We start from the raw sequence: 19,288 nt of genomic DNA, 5'->3' as shown, positions 1-19,288 counted from the left end.
ACTTTTAACCAATCATATTCCTAGAAATCCTTATCAGGTAAGATAAACCTTTATATTTGAGGATTTGTTGCTTATGAAGATTATGCTTCTTAAACATATTATAATTGATAACAATTATATGAGTTACAAGAATACTTAATTGGTAAAATATCTGTAATAAATTGGCTAATAAGTCTTTTTGTTTGAATTATTGGAAGCACAAAAGTGTATCTACTTTTAATGTGTTTTTTTCTAAATAAACATTGTATGTTTAGTCTATCTGACGAGTTAAGCACTTTTCAACTGATTTTTATAGTTCGTTCGTATGTTGTACTGTTATACCACTGTCCCAGGTTTGGGGGAGGGTTGGGATCCCGCTAACATGATTAACCCCGCCACATTATTTATGTATACACCTGTCGCAAGTCAGGAGTCTGTAATTCAGTCGTTGTCGTTTTTTTTTATGTATTACATATTTGTTTTTTCGTTAATGTTTTTTACATACATAAGGCCGTTAGTATTCTCGTTTGAACTGTTTTACATTGTGTTATCGGGGCCTTTTATAGCTGACTATGCGGTATGGGCGTTGCTCATTGTTGAAGGCCGTACTGTAACCTATAGTTGTTAATGTTTGTGTCATTTTGGTCTTTTTTGGGATAGTTGACTCATTGGCAATCATACCACATCCTCTATTTTATATTGCCTTACAAATTCCTATTCTTTAATTTCTGATAGTGTGTCAAAAAAGACATTTAAGATTGACACCCTTAAATCATTCCATTCAAGGGTGAGTACATTTCTGGTGCAACTACATACAAACAATACATTAACATTCATTCTGATTCCACAGATTACATTACATGGAAAAAGCTCATTGACCTTCGAGCTACAGATAATATCAAAATGAATAAGGTATTCTTAATCTCCGTAGGGTTTGCTTTCCCTTCCTTTGAAAATGCTGGCCATGATATTGCACATGTAATATGTGTCATTCAACGAATTGGGTTTTTATTGCCCCTCTGCTATCTTTCGATTAACATGCGCAATATAATGGATTTACTCTATTTATGATCACAATATAGAGTGTTTGTCTTATGATTATACAATAATATAAAAGAACAACAAAAACCTAAAACATTTGCTAAGATGCTTTGGAAATAATGGTTGAGAAATTAATAAAAACCTAAAACATTTGCTAAGATGCTTTGGAAATAATGGTTGAAAATTAATAAAAACCTAAAACATTTGCTAAGATGCTTTGGAAATAATGGTTGAGAAATTAATAAAACCTAAAACATTTGCTAAGATGCTTTGGAAATAATGGTTGAGAAATTAATAAAACCTAAAACATTTGCTAAGATGCTTTGGAAATAATGGTTGAGAAATTAATAAAACCTAAAACATTTGCTAAGATGCTTTGGAAATAGTGGTTGAGAAATTAATAAAACCTAAAACATTTGCTAAGATGCTTTGGAAATAATGGTTGAGAAATTAATAAAACCTAAAACATTTGCTAAGATGCTTTGGAAATAATGGTTGAGAAATTAATAAAAACCTAAAACATTTGCTAAGATGCTTTGGAAATAATGGTTGAGAAATTAATAAAAACCTAAAACATTTGCTAAGATGCTTTGGAAATAATGGTTGAGAAATTAATAAAACCTAAAACATTTGCTAAGATGCTTTGGAAATAATGGTTGAGAAATTAATAAAACCTAAAACATTTGCTAAGATGCTTTGGAAATAATGGTTGAGAAATTAATAAAACCTAAAACATTTGCTAAGATGCTTTGGAAATAGTGGTTGAGAAATTAATAAAAACCTAAAACATTTGCTAAGATGCTTTGAAAATAATGGTTGAGAAATTAATAAAACCTAAAACATTTGCTAAGATGCTTTGGAAATAATGGTTGAGAAATTAATAAAACCTAAAACATTTGCTAAGATGCTTTGGAAATAGTGGTTGAGAAATTAATAAAAACCTAAAACATTTGCTAAGATGCTTTGGAAATAATGGTTGAGAAATTAATAAAACCTAAAACATTTGCTAAGATGCTTTGGAAATAATGGTTGAGAAATTAATAAAACCTAAAACATTTGCTAAGATGCTTTGGAAATAGTGGTTGAGAAATTAATAAAAACCTAAAACATTTGCTAAGATGCTTTGGAAATAATGGTTAAGAAATTAATAAAAAACCTAAAACATTTGCTAAGATGCTTTGGAAATAATGGTTGAGAAATTAATAAAACCTAAAACATTTGCTAAGATGCTTTGGAAATAATGGTTGAGAAATTAATAAAACCTAAAACATTTGCTAAGATGCTTTGGAAATAATGGTTGAGAAATTAATAAAACCTAAAACATTTGCTAAGATGCTTTGGAAATAGTGGTTGAGAAATTAATAAAACCTAAAACATTTGCTAAGATGCTTTGGAAATAATGGTTGAGAAATTAATAAAACCTAAAACATTTGCTAAGATGCTTTGGAAATAATGGTTGAGAAATTATTTAATAAACAATAAAACTTTAATGACAGCTGTTTAAAAACTTGAAAGCTTTCACATACATGCATTGCACATCTCAAATCATAATTTCCAAAACAGGAAAGTAGAACATTTTATAGAGTACGTAGTATTAATCACATTTCGCATTTATGTATGCATATATAAAACAGCTATTGAACTGTTTTTTCAATGTGTTTCCTACCAAGTTTTTCTTAACCGTTTACTGTCTTCCCTTATACGTGCATCATTTTCTTTTCCTTCTGGCTCGTCCAGGACTTCAAAATAGTGTACACTTGAACAACTAGCATATTGTCTGAACTCGTCCTGTCGATTGAATCGTATGGGTTGGTAAAGATTGTCGTACGCTCTGTTCTCTTCATTAGGATGGCTATATTCATCCGAATCATCCTGGTCGTTCCCCGACTGCTGCAAGGAAGTCAACAACGACTCGTAAGGGTTTAAAAGGTCATTGCTTGGTGGACTGATCTGATCATATGAATCATTTGAGCTGTCGTCTTGTACTAGATGTAGTTGTTCGGATGGTGTGAGAATGAATTCAGACATTTCAAGTTCGTCGATTTCGGCATATCCGTAACCACTTCCCCTTTCTGATGAAATAGTGGGGCTTCTTTGAGTTTCACTGTCTAAATTAATTTGATTAATTCCTAGATTTTGGTTATTTCGATATTTTTTAACAACGTAAAAGCAAGCCATACTGAAGCTCAGAATGAAAAAAAAGCCAACTCCACACGATAAATAAACAATTACTTCAGTCTTCCTTATATCTGCAAAACATTAACAATCAATTGCTATACAACTGATTAAAATCAATATTTTAGTTAGTTACGTTTGAATTTAGATTCACTTATCCAAAGGTCGTCAACCATCACTTGAAAATTAATGTTGCGGATCCAATCAAAATTTTCACTTATTATGTCAGTATGTGTATTGTTACCCATTTGAAACATTGAATGGTTTTCTGTAGGATACTATTTAGATTTATCGGTAACTCGTATATTTTCCCTTTGAATTTACTGCCTAATATTTTCGAGTATCAACGTACTGGCTGGATCACTGAAAATATTAGGCAATACATTGTGTGACGTCATAATTACTTATAAACAGAATAATAGGTAGTTTCGTTTTTGATACTGTTACGGGCTCGTCTAGATATTCCACTTGATATAGTAAGTATCAAAAACGAAACTACCTATTGTTCTTTATATACTAAAGCTAATCGTTGTTCTTACCATTCAACTTCTTGTAAGCGTTCCTCAAAATGACATAGCAATAACGTTCAAATGTCTTAATCTTTATAAATTTGCGGTTCGACTGAAACAATATTAATATAAAATGATGAATTAGTTCTACCACTCTAAGCTCACGGGTAACCATTAAAATTTAAAGCACACACAATCAATTCAAGAGATGATTGTTAATGCAATGTAACGTAATGCAGATTAATATACTTTTTTGTATATCTTTGTTCAACTTAGGTGTTACCACAATGAAATACTATATAATAAATGTGCATACCAAATCTAAATTTAATGTCTGATTTAGTGTTGACAACTTTAAAGTGTTCTTCAAATAAGCAGATTTACATATGTTTTTCCCATCTAGTCTGTATATATTAAATATGTTTTAGTGGAATGTGTTTCATTTTTTGATAAATATTTAATTTTCTCTTCCGTTAATTAAACGAGGTCAGATCGTACCTGAACTACTTTCCGTTGTTCTTTCTGAACTATCTGTTACAACAGAAGATTGAAATGCTTCTGTTGTTACTGATTCTGAAAAAAAGTATGAAAATAATAATTTTCACAAGCAAAAATCAATCACAAAGATGAGTAAGAACATGTCTTTTGCAGAAAATAGCTATTCAACAAATAAACATCATACAAAGAAGTAATGCAATTGTCGGCAACTACTTTCACAAGAAATCAAAGTATTAACTATTCAAGTACTAAATCATATTTAAATGATTGAAAGGGTTTGGCTTCTCTTGACATAATTGATGGTGGCGAAAAAAGATGATTGCGAAAAAAATATTAAATACTGATACGACAAGAATATATGTTTACAAAGAGATTACCAGAATTCGGGTACAGAAAGTTATCATGATGAATGTGACCTACCGAATTATACTATTTACCGGATTTGTAATCACATAAGCAACACGACGGGTGCCACATGTGGAGCAGGATCTGCTTACTCTTCCTGAGCACCTGATTTCACCCCTAGTTTTTGGGGGGTTCGTGTTGTTTATTCTTTAGTTTTCGATGATGTGTCATGTGTACTATTGTTTTTCTGTTTGTCTTTTCATTTTGAGCCATGGCGTTGTCAGTTTGTTTTAGATTTATGAGTTTGACTGTCCCTTCGGTATCTTTCGTCCTTCTTTTAGAGACACATTTGAAATACAATCAATTCTTAGTATCAACAACTAATTGAAGACGTTTTTCGAATATACGAGTACGAAGTACACAAATCGCAAACCCAGATAAAGGTCTCAAAGTACAGCATACTGTATTGGCTATATATATGTTAGTTTGAACATTTTATAAAGTAAAACAGCTTAAAACAGAAAAAAATCCAAGTCGGAGCCAGACATATTAGTTTGTCAAATTCAACACAGGTTTCAGTATTGTCTGAATTTGCTTATCCTCAGTTAGGAATGTTACAATGCTGTTCAAAGCTAGACCACTTAACTTCGTTGCCCTCTAAATTGAATCAATAGACAAGGGCAACTCATTCAATTGACTGGTTAGTACAAAGTTATTGAGAAAAACTGCCTATTTTAGAGGTGGGGCGAATCAGATTATCAGATGTGAATACTTATAAAGTCAAAAAGTATTTCAATCTAAGATTCTTTCATCTTGCAACAGAATTAAAAAAAAATGAATTTTATACACTTTACATAAGTATTTCTCGTTCCAAACTAAAAGACCAATTAAAAATATGGTTATTGCTTTGTTTCATAACAATAAAGAATGGCAAACGTAAACATAAGCGTCTTGTTTTACGGAGGCTGAATCCTATTCTGTATTTTTGATCACGATTTCCTATGATAAAGGGTTGCTTCTCACAAGGACGTAAGAGAGTTCAAAATCGTTTAGTTGAAATCATTCCTTCGTTAAAACGACGGACGGCACTGCCAGTTGGTAGACTGTTACGGAATATCCGTTTTACAGATATTTATCGAACATGTCCCTTATGTAGTACAACAATCCCATTCCCTTTTCACAAAAGTGGCCTGTCGAATAAGCCTATTTACCAGGTTTGTTATACCACGAGCAACACGACAGATGCCTCATGTAAAGCAGGATCTTCAAACCCTCCCGGAGCACCAGATATCACGCTAAATATTTGGTGGGGTACGTGTTGCTCAATGTTGCTTAGTCTTACGTTTTCTATGTTGTCTCTTGTTTACCTTTGTTTATTTGTCTGTCTTTTTCCATGGCGTTGTCACTTTATTTTCGATCTATGAGGTGGAATGTCTCTGTGGTATATATCGCATTTCTCTTTTTATGGTACGATATTATTGCAAACTTTCATTTGTAATTCTAATCATGGTAAAAATAAAATATTTAAACTCAATACCAAGCAGAAATTTAGTCTTACCTGTACGTAATAAAACGTGTTTGCTGTTTGGAAACAGTTGATTGTTCTTCATTATGTTCTGATGTTATCTCTAATAAAAACAATTAAAAAAAAACTGATTTAAGTCCTTTTTTAAGTTTTATTTTTGATTCAACAAATACTTTTTATTCAGCAGTGCAATACACAAATTATGAGAACAGTCTTATTGCTGTAAAACGTAGAAACATTAAAGAAGGTACTCCGAGGAAAGTTCAAAACGGATAAGTACCTAACCATATTGTAAAATCCAAAGCTCAAACACGCCTAACGAATGAATAACAACTGTCATATTCCTGACCTGATACAGACAATTTTTCATAAGAGACCAAATGGCACAGAAATTAATAAATATAGGTCATCATACGACCTTCAACAATAAGCGAAGTTCAAACCGAATAGTCAGTTTTTTTTAAAAGTCCGGGAATGACAAGTGTACAACAATTTAAACGAGAAAATTGACGGCCTACTATATGCATTATAACCTTGTTGTATAGCCTTTTAAACCTGTCACCTCATCATGTTCAAATTACATCATATTGTGAACAAAATAAACGGACACAATAGGTCAGCATTGTCTAATAATCACCTTAAAAAAACAAATATTTAACAAAGAAGCAAACAAAAAGTCACATTGTTTTTTTATGATTTTGAATTTAGTTCGGTTATAAATTTTTAATAGTATGACGTTCAATTTCGCTGTAATAGTAGTTATTTTTGTTTGAAGCAAGCTGATGCACACCTTTGAGTGCTGGATATTTTCGCTGTATTGAAGACCCCTTGATGACCTCTAGTTGTTTCCTGATCTTTGGTAGGGTTTTTATTTTTTTGACAAATTCCCCATTTCATTTCTTAATTTTATATATACAATGAACTCGAACAAAAACGAAAAACAAGAATACTACTAAAATCTACCATAGCTCAATTACACAATGACATGAATTATAGGAACAGAGTAAGGTCATTTGTATAGAAAAACACAAAAAGGCATATAGAAAATGCAGATAAGCAAAAAACAGAAAGAGCGAGACAAATACACGTTTAATACTTTATATATTAAACGATCTAACAGAATATGCACAAATGGGTAAATACCCAGAATGCACTTAGTGTGAGGAAATTAACTACATTGTATGCAATAATTGGGACATGAGTTTGTAGTAATTTACCGAGGTTAATCATGTGTGCTTTTTGAAGAAATGAAGACTAAACAAAACAGTTGTAAAAACTTATAAATTGTTAAATTTGTGTACTGAATTTAATTCTTAGAGAATTTAACTGTATCGAATAAAAGACTTTATACTCGCTGAAGCGGCATCAGGAGGAGCCTTTCGGGATTGTCCAATTTATTTGTTTGAAAAACATAACTGCATGCTGCATACCGCTGTTTTCATTCCACAGAATAAAATGTTTCTTTGTTTCAATTATAAGCTACATTTGATATACTACCTGTGCAGTTGGTGAAGATATGATCAATAAGTGGTGTGTGGTCACACGAAGCAGTGGAATTAGTCATTTTTCGCAGCAATTTTTTTAACTTTTTTAATTCACATGTTGAGCAGTCCAATGGATTATTGTCTAAGTACCTGTTGATTACAGTACAAATGTAATATTAGTTGATTCTATTTCAAACAAAACAAAACTTATTTCATCTTTTACCATATTGAAAGAAAAAATAAATGTCGGTTTCAATTACTGATTGACTATTCTATAGGTTATTTGTCGTTCAACCCTGTTTGTCATATCTGATATTTTAGTTTATGTTTGTAGTATCAAACTGGTCATTTGTTTCCCCCTCGTTCAATTTTTAATATGTTGCTGGTTTTTTTTGGCTTTTTAAAGCTTACAATAGGGTTAAGGTTTGTCTTAATTGTTGAAATCGTGCTGTATGTAGCCTGTACTGAACTTTCATTTTTGGTCTATAGATAATTTTGTCGTACACCACATTTTCATCATGTCAATGTCTTTAAATTAAATACTGTAAAACCACTTTTTTGGCGTTATACCGATTTGAGTCCATTTTGCAGCTTTTTAGAATCGCGTTTTTCTCATTTAATTGGTGTAAGTTTAAAAAAGATTTATTTGATCGCGACGATTTATATTCGCGTTATTTTTCTACTCGCGAAAATAAAATCTCCCACGAAAATAAGATAGTTTACAGTATAATAGATGTATTTTAAAATTAACAATTTAACTGATTATGAAATGTTAATCATAAACTAATTTGCAGACTAGTATACTTTCACTATGTGCAAGCATATTTGACATCCATTAGGAATAGTTTCGGCTTTATGTTGTACATGCAATATCAAGAATAAAAGTAAACACTCTTTCCCGATAAACTAAAATATCTGTAATAAGTTGTGCGTTAATATTTAAATATTTAATAACAAAAAGAAAATGTATGGTTGTTTGGATTTATACTTAAGTTTTGTATGTTCTGAGATGCACTAATTGTTGAAGTATGAGGTCACTTGTATCTATTCATTTAAAAAAGTTACACTGTTCAGTCATTAATCTTATTTCCGAGGTAAAAAATGATCATTTGGTGGATCGTTTGCCTATCAAAAGATATAAGTTTGTTGACGTTTGTTTATTTATAATGAAACTTAACTTTCATGAATGTGACCTAAAGCATTAGACTTTTTACCGGATTTGTTATCACATAACTAAGCAACACGATGAGTGCCGCATGTGGAGCAGGATCTGCTAACCCGTCCGGAGAACCTGCGATCACCCCAAGTTTTTGTAGGGTTCGTGTTGCTTTATTCCTTAGTTTTCTACGTTGTGTTATGTGTACATTTGTTAAAAAATTAAATAGATAAAGGAAATGGGGAATGTGTCAAAGCGACGACAAGCCGACCAAAGAGCAGACAACAGCCGAAGACCACAATGGGTCTTTAAGGTAGGGACCTAATATCTCCCCTGGTTTTTGGTGGGATTCGTGTTTCTTATTCTTTTTTAAGTCTTAAATTCAACACTTTGTAGGGCCGGATATTTAATTTTTTCTGTGTTGTGTCATGTGTACTATTGTGTGTCTGTCTTTTTCATTTTTAGCCCGGGTGTTGTCAGTTTATTTTCGATTAATGAGTTTGACTGTCCCTCTGGTACCTTTTGACCCTCTTTTAGAAATTAGTTTTTCAAGATAGTTTTTTTTTGTTGCTTCACAAATCTATTTTTTGAAAAAAAGGATTGTTTGATCAATTGATTTACTCTTGTCAGTAGAACATGATTTCATAACGACGCATATTTTTATACTATTTCACGTAAAATTAAAGTTTGCATAGTTTAGTTTTTTTTTACCACAGTTAAAACATCTGTTAAAAAAACCAACTATAAACTGGTCCGGGTTTGTCATTTGAAACATGAAAAGAAAGAGTGCATCTGTGACTTTAGGACTGACTTGCTTGTTACTTGTGTGTATCACTAAGTGAAAGATCATATCATATTAACGTCGAAGACCTAAAAAATATGTCAAAAGAAAGAATCAAAATTCTTATTTTCTTTTCTCTTACAAATGGTATCGTCAAACTCAAAATCACAAAACTACTGAACTTTGAGGAAAATTCAACACGCAAAGGCCCTTACGAAATAGCAAAATCTTTAGCTTTTTTTTGTGTATATATTTATATATATATGACATTTTATGCCGTGTATATCATGAACTGTAGTACGACGATAGATTAAAACTAACGTTGAAAGGTAACACCTGGCCACCAAAAGCTTCATTTAAATGAAGCTCATTTGGACATGTGATCATGTGGTCTAGAGCGCCGGTTATAGTGCAGGCGATTTGGTGTAACGATATCTCAGAAGCATGGGTTCGAATCCCAGCGAGGGAAGAACAAAATATTTGCGAAAGCACAAATCTAATATTGTTGTGTTGATGTTCAGACGAGTTGTATATATATATATAAATACATATAAAAAAATCTGTTTAGGATTAAATTAATAATAAGATCCATTTTGTTACATCTTGTGATCAATTTTATTTGACATCGCCAATGGCAGTCGGCAGGGTTAAAGAACATCAGTTGTTCGACCTGTTATTCAAATGCGTTTTGTTAAAATATACTTTTTCACTTTTTTGGTCTTTTGGAAAATGTTGTTTGTGCTGTTTTCAGACCCTTCTATAACGAAATATGTTTTACATGCACACGTATAAAAATTGCGGTTTTTATCAAAAGCAATCATAGGTTTATCCATCGGATTGCAATCAATAATGGTGATACATGGCTGTATATATAATGTATATACAACTCGTCTAAACATCAACCCAACAATGTTAGATCTGTTAATTTGCTTTCGAAAAGTTTTTGTTCTTCCCTCGCCGGGATTCGAACCCATGCTACTGTGATATCGTGACACCAAATCGCCTGCACTGAAGCCGTCTCGCTAGACCACACGACCACTTGTGTGTTACCTTTCCTCGTCAGTTTTAATCTAACGTCGTACTACAATACATGATATATAAGGCATGGAGATGTTATTGTTACAGATCAGCTCAATTGTCTCTAGTAAAACAAGAGGGACGAAAGATTCCAAAGGGACAGTCAAACTCATGAATCTAAAACAAACTGACAACGTCATGACTTAAAATGAAAAAGACAAACAGACAAACAATATTACACATGACACAACAAAGAATACTAAAGAATTAACAACACGAACCTAACCAAAAACTACGGGTGATTTCAGTTGCTTCGGAATGGCAAGCTGATCCTGTTTCACATGTGGAACCCGTCGTCCTGTTCATGTAATGACACATCCGGTAAATAGTCTAATTCGGTAGGTCATAATCATGAAAGGGAAGTGGATTATAGCTACGATGTAAGGAACATATTGGATATCATTTGTGAAACGGTTATTCCAGAACGGTCAACCATCTTGTGATGCCAAGATTTTATTACTTTGAAAAAATTGTTTAAAACATTTCCTCTCTTCTCATTCTTGTCTTCTACAGTAAAGTATCTTGTCTAACACTAACACAGGGAAACCTTAACACTGACACAATCATCCTTAGATATATGATGAATTAAATAATCCTGATTTTTGGTTTCTTAAAAGTATCGCACCCAGCAGGTAATTTCAAATTAATTGATACAAATAGGAAAAGTATCGCACCCAGCAGGTAATACCAAATTAATTGAAACAAATAAGAAAAAAAAACTTTGGTTAGAACTTTTCAAAATTAAAAATCAAAATGCTTATTATCTTGATAGAACCGTCAAACCTCGAAAAAAACTGACCTCTACTGTTGACATATTATTATTGTTTAACCACCTGCAAAATAGCATTTGAAAAAGGATGCATCTTAAAATCATTTAAGATAAAACATGTTTATTGATCATCTTTGAAGGAAATATGGCCTTCAAACAGTTTATATCCATAATCAAAATTGAATTGAAGACATATACTATTATAGTACTGACTGAATTGACAACACCTATCTTTAAACCATTGTTCGCATATCTTAATACGGATCTTCTGACCGAGATATTACCTGACTAAATTAAAATCTGATAAATTACTCCACATTTATGTACTCGTTTAAGTCAAATTTTAGCAAATAATTCAAAGTTTGGTATTTATTGTTATATACATATGTCATAATTGTTTTTCGTTTACTGTTTTACATTATTCAGGCCGTATATGTGTAGTTTGAACTGTTTGAAAATGCAGGTCTAAAAGTGTAAACTTTTGAATTGTTGTTAATAAGAATGAACCCCTGTATCGACAAAATTCATATCAATTTAGTTGCTTTATCATTCACATCAATCATAACCATCCAAATGTTCTAACTGATTACTTATTTGAAATCGTACCACGTTAAATAAAAACAAAATGTATACACATCTCCCTAACTTTTACGTATATTTTGTTTTAAAAAAACACAAGGACTAGAAATAATCTTAGGCATTAATTCGGTGATACATTTTTTTATAAAATATAAAATATTCAACTAAAAATTGAAACATAGTACAACTTGTGTTCAATTAAAAAAACAATGAATGACTAATCGTAGACGTTATCACTGGATTTATCAATGTACTTCGAAATAAAATAACACAGCCTGCCCATTGCAAACATTGAGATGAGCTCAAGGTAACTCATATATGAAGTTGCATTATATTAAACGACTTTTATTTGATATAAACAAAATAAGATGACATGGTATGATTGCAACCTATCAGAATCAGACTAGTATTTTTGACCATCTGATGAGTTTTGCCTTTTTCAACGGTTGTTTATAGTTCGTTCTTATGTTGTACTGTTATACCACTGTCCCAGATTAGGGGAGGGTTGGGATCCCGCTAACATGTTTATCACCGCCACACTATTTATGTATGTGCCTGTCTCAAGTCAGGAGCCTGCAAATTCAGTGGTTGTCGTTTTTTTATGTTTTACATATTTGTACCTCGTTTGAGTTGTTTGTCATTGTCTTATCAGGGCATTTTATAGCTGACTATGCGGTATGGGCTTTGTTATGTTCATTGTTGAAGGCCGTACGGCGACCTATAGTTGTTAATGTCTTTGTCAATTTGGTCTTTTGTTGATAGTTGTCTCATTGGCAATCATACCACATCTTCTTTTTTACATTGTCACATTACATAGAGATATTTTCTTTTAAATATCATATATAACATTGAATACTGTACATTGCTCTTAAATTGGATATCATAGACGAAAGTAACATTTCAGATGGGTTTATTAAACGATAGGGTCTAATAAAGTTCGTGTTTTTTTTAAATAATTAGATGTGTTATTATTGCCAATGAGACAACTATCCACAACATTCAAATAAAAAGGATGTAAGCAATTATAAAGAACAAGAACCTTTTATCAAGGAGTTTGCGTTTGAAAAAAAAACCTCAAGAAAGTCAAATTTCAGTAGTACAAAGTGGAAAACTTTTACTGCTCCGATATGAGTATATCTTATCAAAGGTGCACTTATGCATGGCACCTGATTGCCAATGTTATTTCTTTTGCTCTCAATTTCAATAAAAAAATGTTATCTCTTCTCAATTGAGCTTTGTTTTTTTTATTATTTTTTACCTGAAACGATCTAGGGTAATTTCCCCATTGATAAAATTTGATATCATCTTGAGACATCTCGTTAATTTAATATCATAAATCTCAACTTCCCTATGTTATTCTAACAAAATAGTACACTTAGACGTAATACGAAATTCAGTGTTACGAATTAGTAAACCTTTGTAGGAAATTTAAAAATTGTAAATAAGCAACACACGAAGGCAAAAATGTTTACTTACAGACTGGAAAGAGCCGTCAATTTATCAAAGAGATTAATGTCCAGTGTTGTTATTTGGTTCTGTCCCAGGTCCCTGCAAAATAAAACTTTTGAAACAAACTGCTACATCAATTCTATCATATACATAATAATCTTAGAAAAAGAAGACCAATGAAGTGTGAAACATATATTTAGAATTGATTCAAAAATTTGCATGAATACTGAAAGATATTTTAATTAATGTAAAAATCATGATTAATGGCTGACTTTAATGATTTATGTTATCGGTGGGATGTGTGTTCTATGCCTGCAATACAAACTTAACAATCTTATCTTTTGATAGTTTTGATGCTGGTGGACATTTCGTTCCCAAGGGTATCACCAGCCTAGTAGACAACACTTCGGTGTTGACATGAATATCAATAATGTGGTCATTTTTATAAATTTTACCAAAACTATTATTTTCTTATCCCAGGCATAGATTACCTTAGCCGTATTTCATGTATTTGGCACAATATTTGGAATGATTGATCCTCAATGATGTTCAAAAGAGGGACAAAAGATACCAAAGGGACAGTCAGACTCGTAAATCTAAAACAAACTGACAACGCCATGGCTAAAAATGAAAAAGACAAACAGAAAAACAAAAGTACACATGACACAACATAGAAAACTAAAGAATAAACAACACGAACCCCAACAAAAACTAGGGGTGATCTCAGGTGCTCCGGAAGGGTAAGCATATCCTGCTCCACATGCGGCACCCGTCGTGTTGCTTATGTGATTACAAATCCGGTAAAAAGTCTAATTCGGTAGGTCAAATTCATAAAAGGGAAGGGGATTGTAGTTACGACGTAAGGAACATATCCGATATCATTTGTGAAACGGTTATTCCATAACAGTCAACCAACTCGTGATGGCGTCAACTTTGTACTTGTTTGGCCTTATAAATATTTTGATATGAGCGTCACTGACGAGTCTTATGAAGACGAAACGCGCGTCTGACGTACACAATTATAATCTTGGTACCTTTGATAACTATTCAGATAGCTTTTTCAAACGATAGGGTCTAATAAAGTTCACGTTTTTAAACAAAGAGATGTGTTAGTATTGCCAATGAGACAACTATCCACAAAATTCAAGTAAAAAGGATAAAAGCAATTATAGAAAACAATAAGCCTTTAACAAAGAGTTTGCTTTTGGAAAAAAGAAAAGAAAGTTTAATTTCAGTAGTACAAAGTGGGAAAGGTTACTGTTCCGATGTACGTATTTCTTGTCATGGCACCTTATTGACAATGATATTTCTTTTGCTCTCAATATCAATGAAAATTTGTCATCTCTTTTCAATTGAACGGTTTTTTTATTTCTTTTTTTATCTCAAACTATTTAGGGTAATTTCCTTATTGATATTTTATATCAACTTGAGCTATCTTGTAAATTTAATATCATAAATCTCAATTTCCTTATGTTTATTCTTTGAAAAAAGTACACTTTGAAGACGTAATACGAAATTCATTGTCACGAATTTGTAAATTTGTGTAGGAAATATAAAAATTATTTTCAAAAAGCTGAATTAGATCATCCCAAAATCAAATCAGCAACACACGAAGGCAGATCATGTTTTGTAGAATCAGAATACTTACAGGCCGGAAAGAGCCGTCAAATTATTAAAGAGATTAATGTCCAGTGTTGTTATTCGGTTGTGTCTCAGATTCCTGCAAAATAAAACTTTTGTAGCAACTGTTGATCAATTCTGTCATACACATGATAATCTCGGAAAAAAAGACCAATGAAGTTGGAAACATATGTTTAAAATTGATTAAAAAATTGCACGAATACTGAAAGACGTTTTAATTAAAGTAAAAAGCATGATTAATGGCTGACTTTAATGATTTATATTACCATCGGGATGTTTGATATACGCCTGCAATAATAAAACTTAACAATCTGATCTTTTGACAGTTTTGCTGCTGGTGGACGTTTCGTCCCCGAGGGTATCACCAGCCTAGTAGACAACATTTCGGTGTTTGATTATAACAGGTACCAAACATTTATGTTGTTTACAATTGGTTATCAGAATGTTACATAACCATCTTAGAAAATGTGACAAGTTAGACTACACCAAGAATGCAATTTAAGTGATGCATTGTTTTACAAGATTCAGGAAATCTAAAAATGTTGAACCCTACCTTTTTTTGGACAAATTGATTTTAAATAGTTATCAAAAGTACCAGGATTATAATTTTATACGCAAGACGCGCGTTTCGTCTACATAAGACTCATCAGTGACGCTCAGATCGAAATATTTAAAAAGCCAAATAAATACAAAGTTGAAGAGCATTGAGGATCCAAAATTCCAAATAGTTATGCCAAATACGGCTAAGGTAATCTACTCCTGGGGTAAGAAAGTCCTTAGTTTTTCGAAAAATTCAAAGTTTAGTAAACAGAAAATTTATAAAAATGACCATATAATTGATATTCATGTCAACACCGAAGTGCTGACTACTGGGCTGGTGATACCCTCGGGGACGAAACGTCCACCAGCAGTGGCATCGACCCAGTGGTGTAAATAGTTATCAAAAGTACCAGGATTATAATTTTATACGCCAGACGCGCGTTTCGTCTACATAAGACTCACCAGTGACGCTCAAATCGAAATATTTAAAAAGCCAAATAATTACAAAGTTGAAGAGCATTGAGGATCCAAAATTCTAAATAGTTGTGCAAAATACGGCTAAGGTAATCTACTCCTGGGGTAAGAAAATCATTAGTTTTTCGAAAAATTCAAAGTTAAAAATTGATTTAATAATAAAGTTATAATTCTTTATTTAATAACTATAGGTTGCAATTTAATCTGTAATTGTCATGTTAGTTTTGGGACAGAATACGATAAAGTCGAATTGAAATAAAACAAAAGGGAAAACAAATACCAGAGGGACAGACAAACTCATAAATCGGAAATAAACTGACAACTCGATGGCTAAGAATTAAAAAAAAGACAAACAAACAATAGTACACATGACACAACATAGAAAACCAAAGAATAAGCAACACGTATTTTAGGTTTCTTAAAAGTATTGCATCCTACAGGTAATACCAATTGAATTGACACAAATTAAAAAAACTTTGGTTGGAAATTTTAAAAATGTTTGAAAAAAGATAGATTAAATTAACACGAGAGCAAACAAGCAAAATCAAATTACTTACAATTTTGATAGGGCTGTCAAACCTCGAAAGAGGTGGACCTCTACTGTTGTAATTTTATTATTGTCTAACCACCTGCAAAAGAACATTTAGAAAAGGATGCATCTTAAAATCATTTAACATAGAACATGTTTATTGTACATCTTTGAAGGAAATATGGTCTTCAAGTAGTTCATATGCATAATCAAAATTGAATTCAAGACATATACAATTATCGTACTGACTGAATTTACAACAGCTATGTTGAAACAATTGTTGTCATATCTTAATTCTGATCTTTTGACCGAAATATTTTCTGACTGAATCAAAATCTGATCAAGACCTCCACATTAATGTACTCGTTTAAGTCAAATTTTAGCAAATAATTCAAAGTTTGGTATTTATTGTTATATACATAATTATGTCATAATTGTTTTTCATTTACTGTTTTACATTATTCAGGCCGTATATGTGTAGTTTGAACTGTTTGAAAATGCAGGTCTAAAAGTTTAAACTTTTAAATTATTGTTAATTAGGATGACCCCCTGTATCGACAAAACTCATATCAATTTAGTTGCTTTATCATTCACATCAATCATAACCATCCAAATGTTCTAACTATTTACTTCTTTGAAATCGTACCACGTTAAATAAAAACGAAATGTATACACATCTCCTTAACTTTTACGTATATCTTTATAAAAAAAACACACAAGGATCGACAAGAAATAATCTTAGACATTATAAGCATCAATCATAACCATCCAAATGTTCTAACTATTTACTTCTTTGAAATCGTACCACGTTAAATAAAAACGAAATGTATACACACCTCCTTAACTTTTACGTATATCTTTATAAAAAAAAACACACAAGGATCGACAAGAAATAATCTTAGACATTAAGTGGGTGATACATTTTTTTATAAAATATAAAATGTTCAACTAAAAATTGTAACATTGTACAACTTGGTGTTCAATTAAATAAACAATAAATGACTAATCGTAGACGTTATAACTTGATTTATCAATGCACTTCAAAATAAAATGACACAGCCTCCCCATTGCAAACATTGAGATGAGCTCAAGGTAACTCATATATGAAGTTGCATTATATTAAACGACTTTTATTTGATATAAACAAAAAAGATGACATGGTATGGTTGCATCCTATCAGAATCAGACTTGTATTTTTGACCATCTGATGAATTAAGCCTTTTTCTGTTATTTAGTTCGTTCTTATGTTGTACTGTTATACCACTGTCCCAGATAAGGGGAGGGTTGGGATCCCGCTAACATGTTTATCCCCGCCACACTATGTATGTCTGTGCCTGTCTCAAGTCAGGAGCCTGCAAATTCAGTGGTTGTCGTTTGTTTATGTGTTACATATTTGTTTTTCGTTTATTTTTTTTTAGATAAACACGGCCGTTGGATATCTCGTTTGAGTTGTTTTACATTGTCTTATAAGGGCATTTTATAGCTGACTATGCGGTATGGGCTTTTTTATGCTGATTGTTGGAGGCCATACGGCAACCTATAGTTGTTAATGTCTGTGTCAGTTTGGTCTTTTGTTGATAGTTGTCTCATTGGCAATCATACCGCATCTTCTTTTTTATATTGTCACATTACATAGAGATATTTTCTTTTAAATATCATATATAACATTAAATATTGTACATTGCTCTAAAATTTGGTATCATAGACGAAAGTAACATCTCAGATGGGTTTATCAAACGATAGGGTCTAACAAAGTTCATGTTTTTTAAATAATCAGATGTGTTATTATTGCCAATGAGACAACTATCCACAAAATTCAGATAAGAAGGATGTAAGCAATTATAAAGAACAAGAACCTTTTATTAAGGAGTTTGCGTTTGGAAAAAAAACTCAAGGAAGTCAAATTTCAGTAGTACAAAGTGGAAAACTTTTACTGCTCCGATATGAGTATATCTTATCAAAGGTGTACTTATTCATGGCACCTGATTGCCAATGTTATTTCTTTTGCTGTCAATATCAATAAAAAATTGATTTCTCTTCTCAATTGAGCGTTGTTTTTTATTTTTTGTTTTACCTGACACGATCTAGGGTAATTTCCCCATTGATAAAATTTGATTTCATCTTGAGCTATCTTGTTAATTAAATATCATAAATCTCAACTTCCCTATGTTTATTCTTACAAAATAGTACACTTAGACGTAATACGAAATTCAGTGTTACGAATTTGTAAACCTTTGTAGGAAATTTAAAAATTGTAAATAAGCAACACACGAAGGCAAAAATGTTTACTTACAGACTGGAAAGAGCCGTCAAATTATCAAAGAGATTCATGTCCAGTGTTGTTATTTGGTTCTGTCCTAGGTCCCTGCAAATACCAAATAAAACGTTTGAAGCAAACTGCTACATCAATTTTGTCATATACATGATAGTCTTGGAAAAAAATAATTAAAATATTGCATGAACACTGAAAAATGTTTTAATTAAAATAAAAAGCATGATCGATTGCTGACCCTAATGATTTATGGTAACAGTAGGATGTTCGTTCTTTGTCTGCAATACAAACTTTACAATCTGATATTTGGACAGTTTTGTTGCACCATACCAGTACCCAACACTTCGGTGTTGACATGAATATCAATAATGTGGTAATTTTTATAAATTCCTGTTTACAAAGCTTTGAATTCTTCGAAAAACTAATGATTTTCTGGACCTAGGCATATATTACCTTAGCCGTATT

At 31.9% G+C, this 19,288-nt stretch overlaps 1 protein-coding gene across 1 annotated transcript; it reads right to left on the bottom strand.

Moving 5' to 3' along the window:
• Positions 1–2,635: 2,635 nt before the first annotated feature.
• On the bottom strand, positions 2,636–19,018 carry LOC134694097 (uncharacterized). The gene is made up of 7 exons (XM_063555092.1): positions 18,845–19,018; positions 16,580–16,651; positions 15,016–15,087; positions 13,395–13,466; positions 7,570–7,706; positions 4,203–4,277; positions 2,636–3,269 (listed from the first exon to the last, which is right to left on the bottom strand). Exons 1-7 carry the CDS (start codon positions 18,880–18,882, stop codon positions 2,683–2,685), a joined length of 1,053 nt encoding a protein of 350 aa, XP_063411162.1. The 5' UTR covers positions 18,883–19,018; the 3' UTR covers positions 2,636–2,682.
• Between the last annotated feature and the right edge of the window lie 270 nt (positions 19,019–19,288).

Source organism: Mytilus trossulus, chromosome 13 (assembly GCF_036588685.1).
Source record: "Mytilus trossulus isolate FHL-02 chromosome 13, PNRI_Mtr1.1.1.hap1, whole genome shotgun sequence".
Lineage (NCBI taxonomy): Eukaryota > Metazoa > Mollusca > Bivalvia > Mytilida > Mytilidae > Mytilus > Mytilus trossulus.
This window is presented reverse-complemented; position numbering and strand designations above follow the sequence as displayed.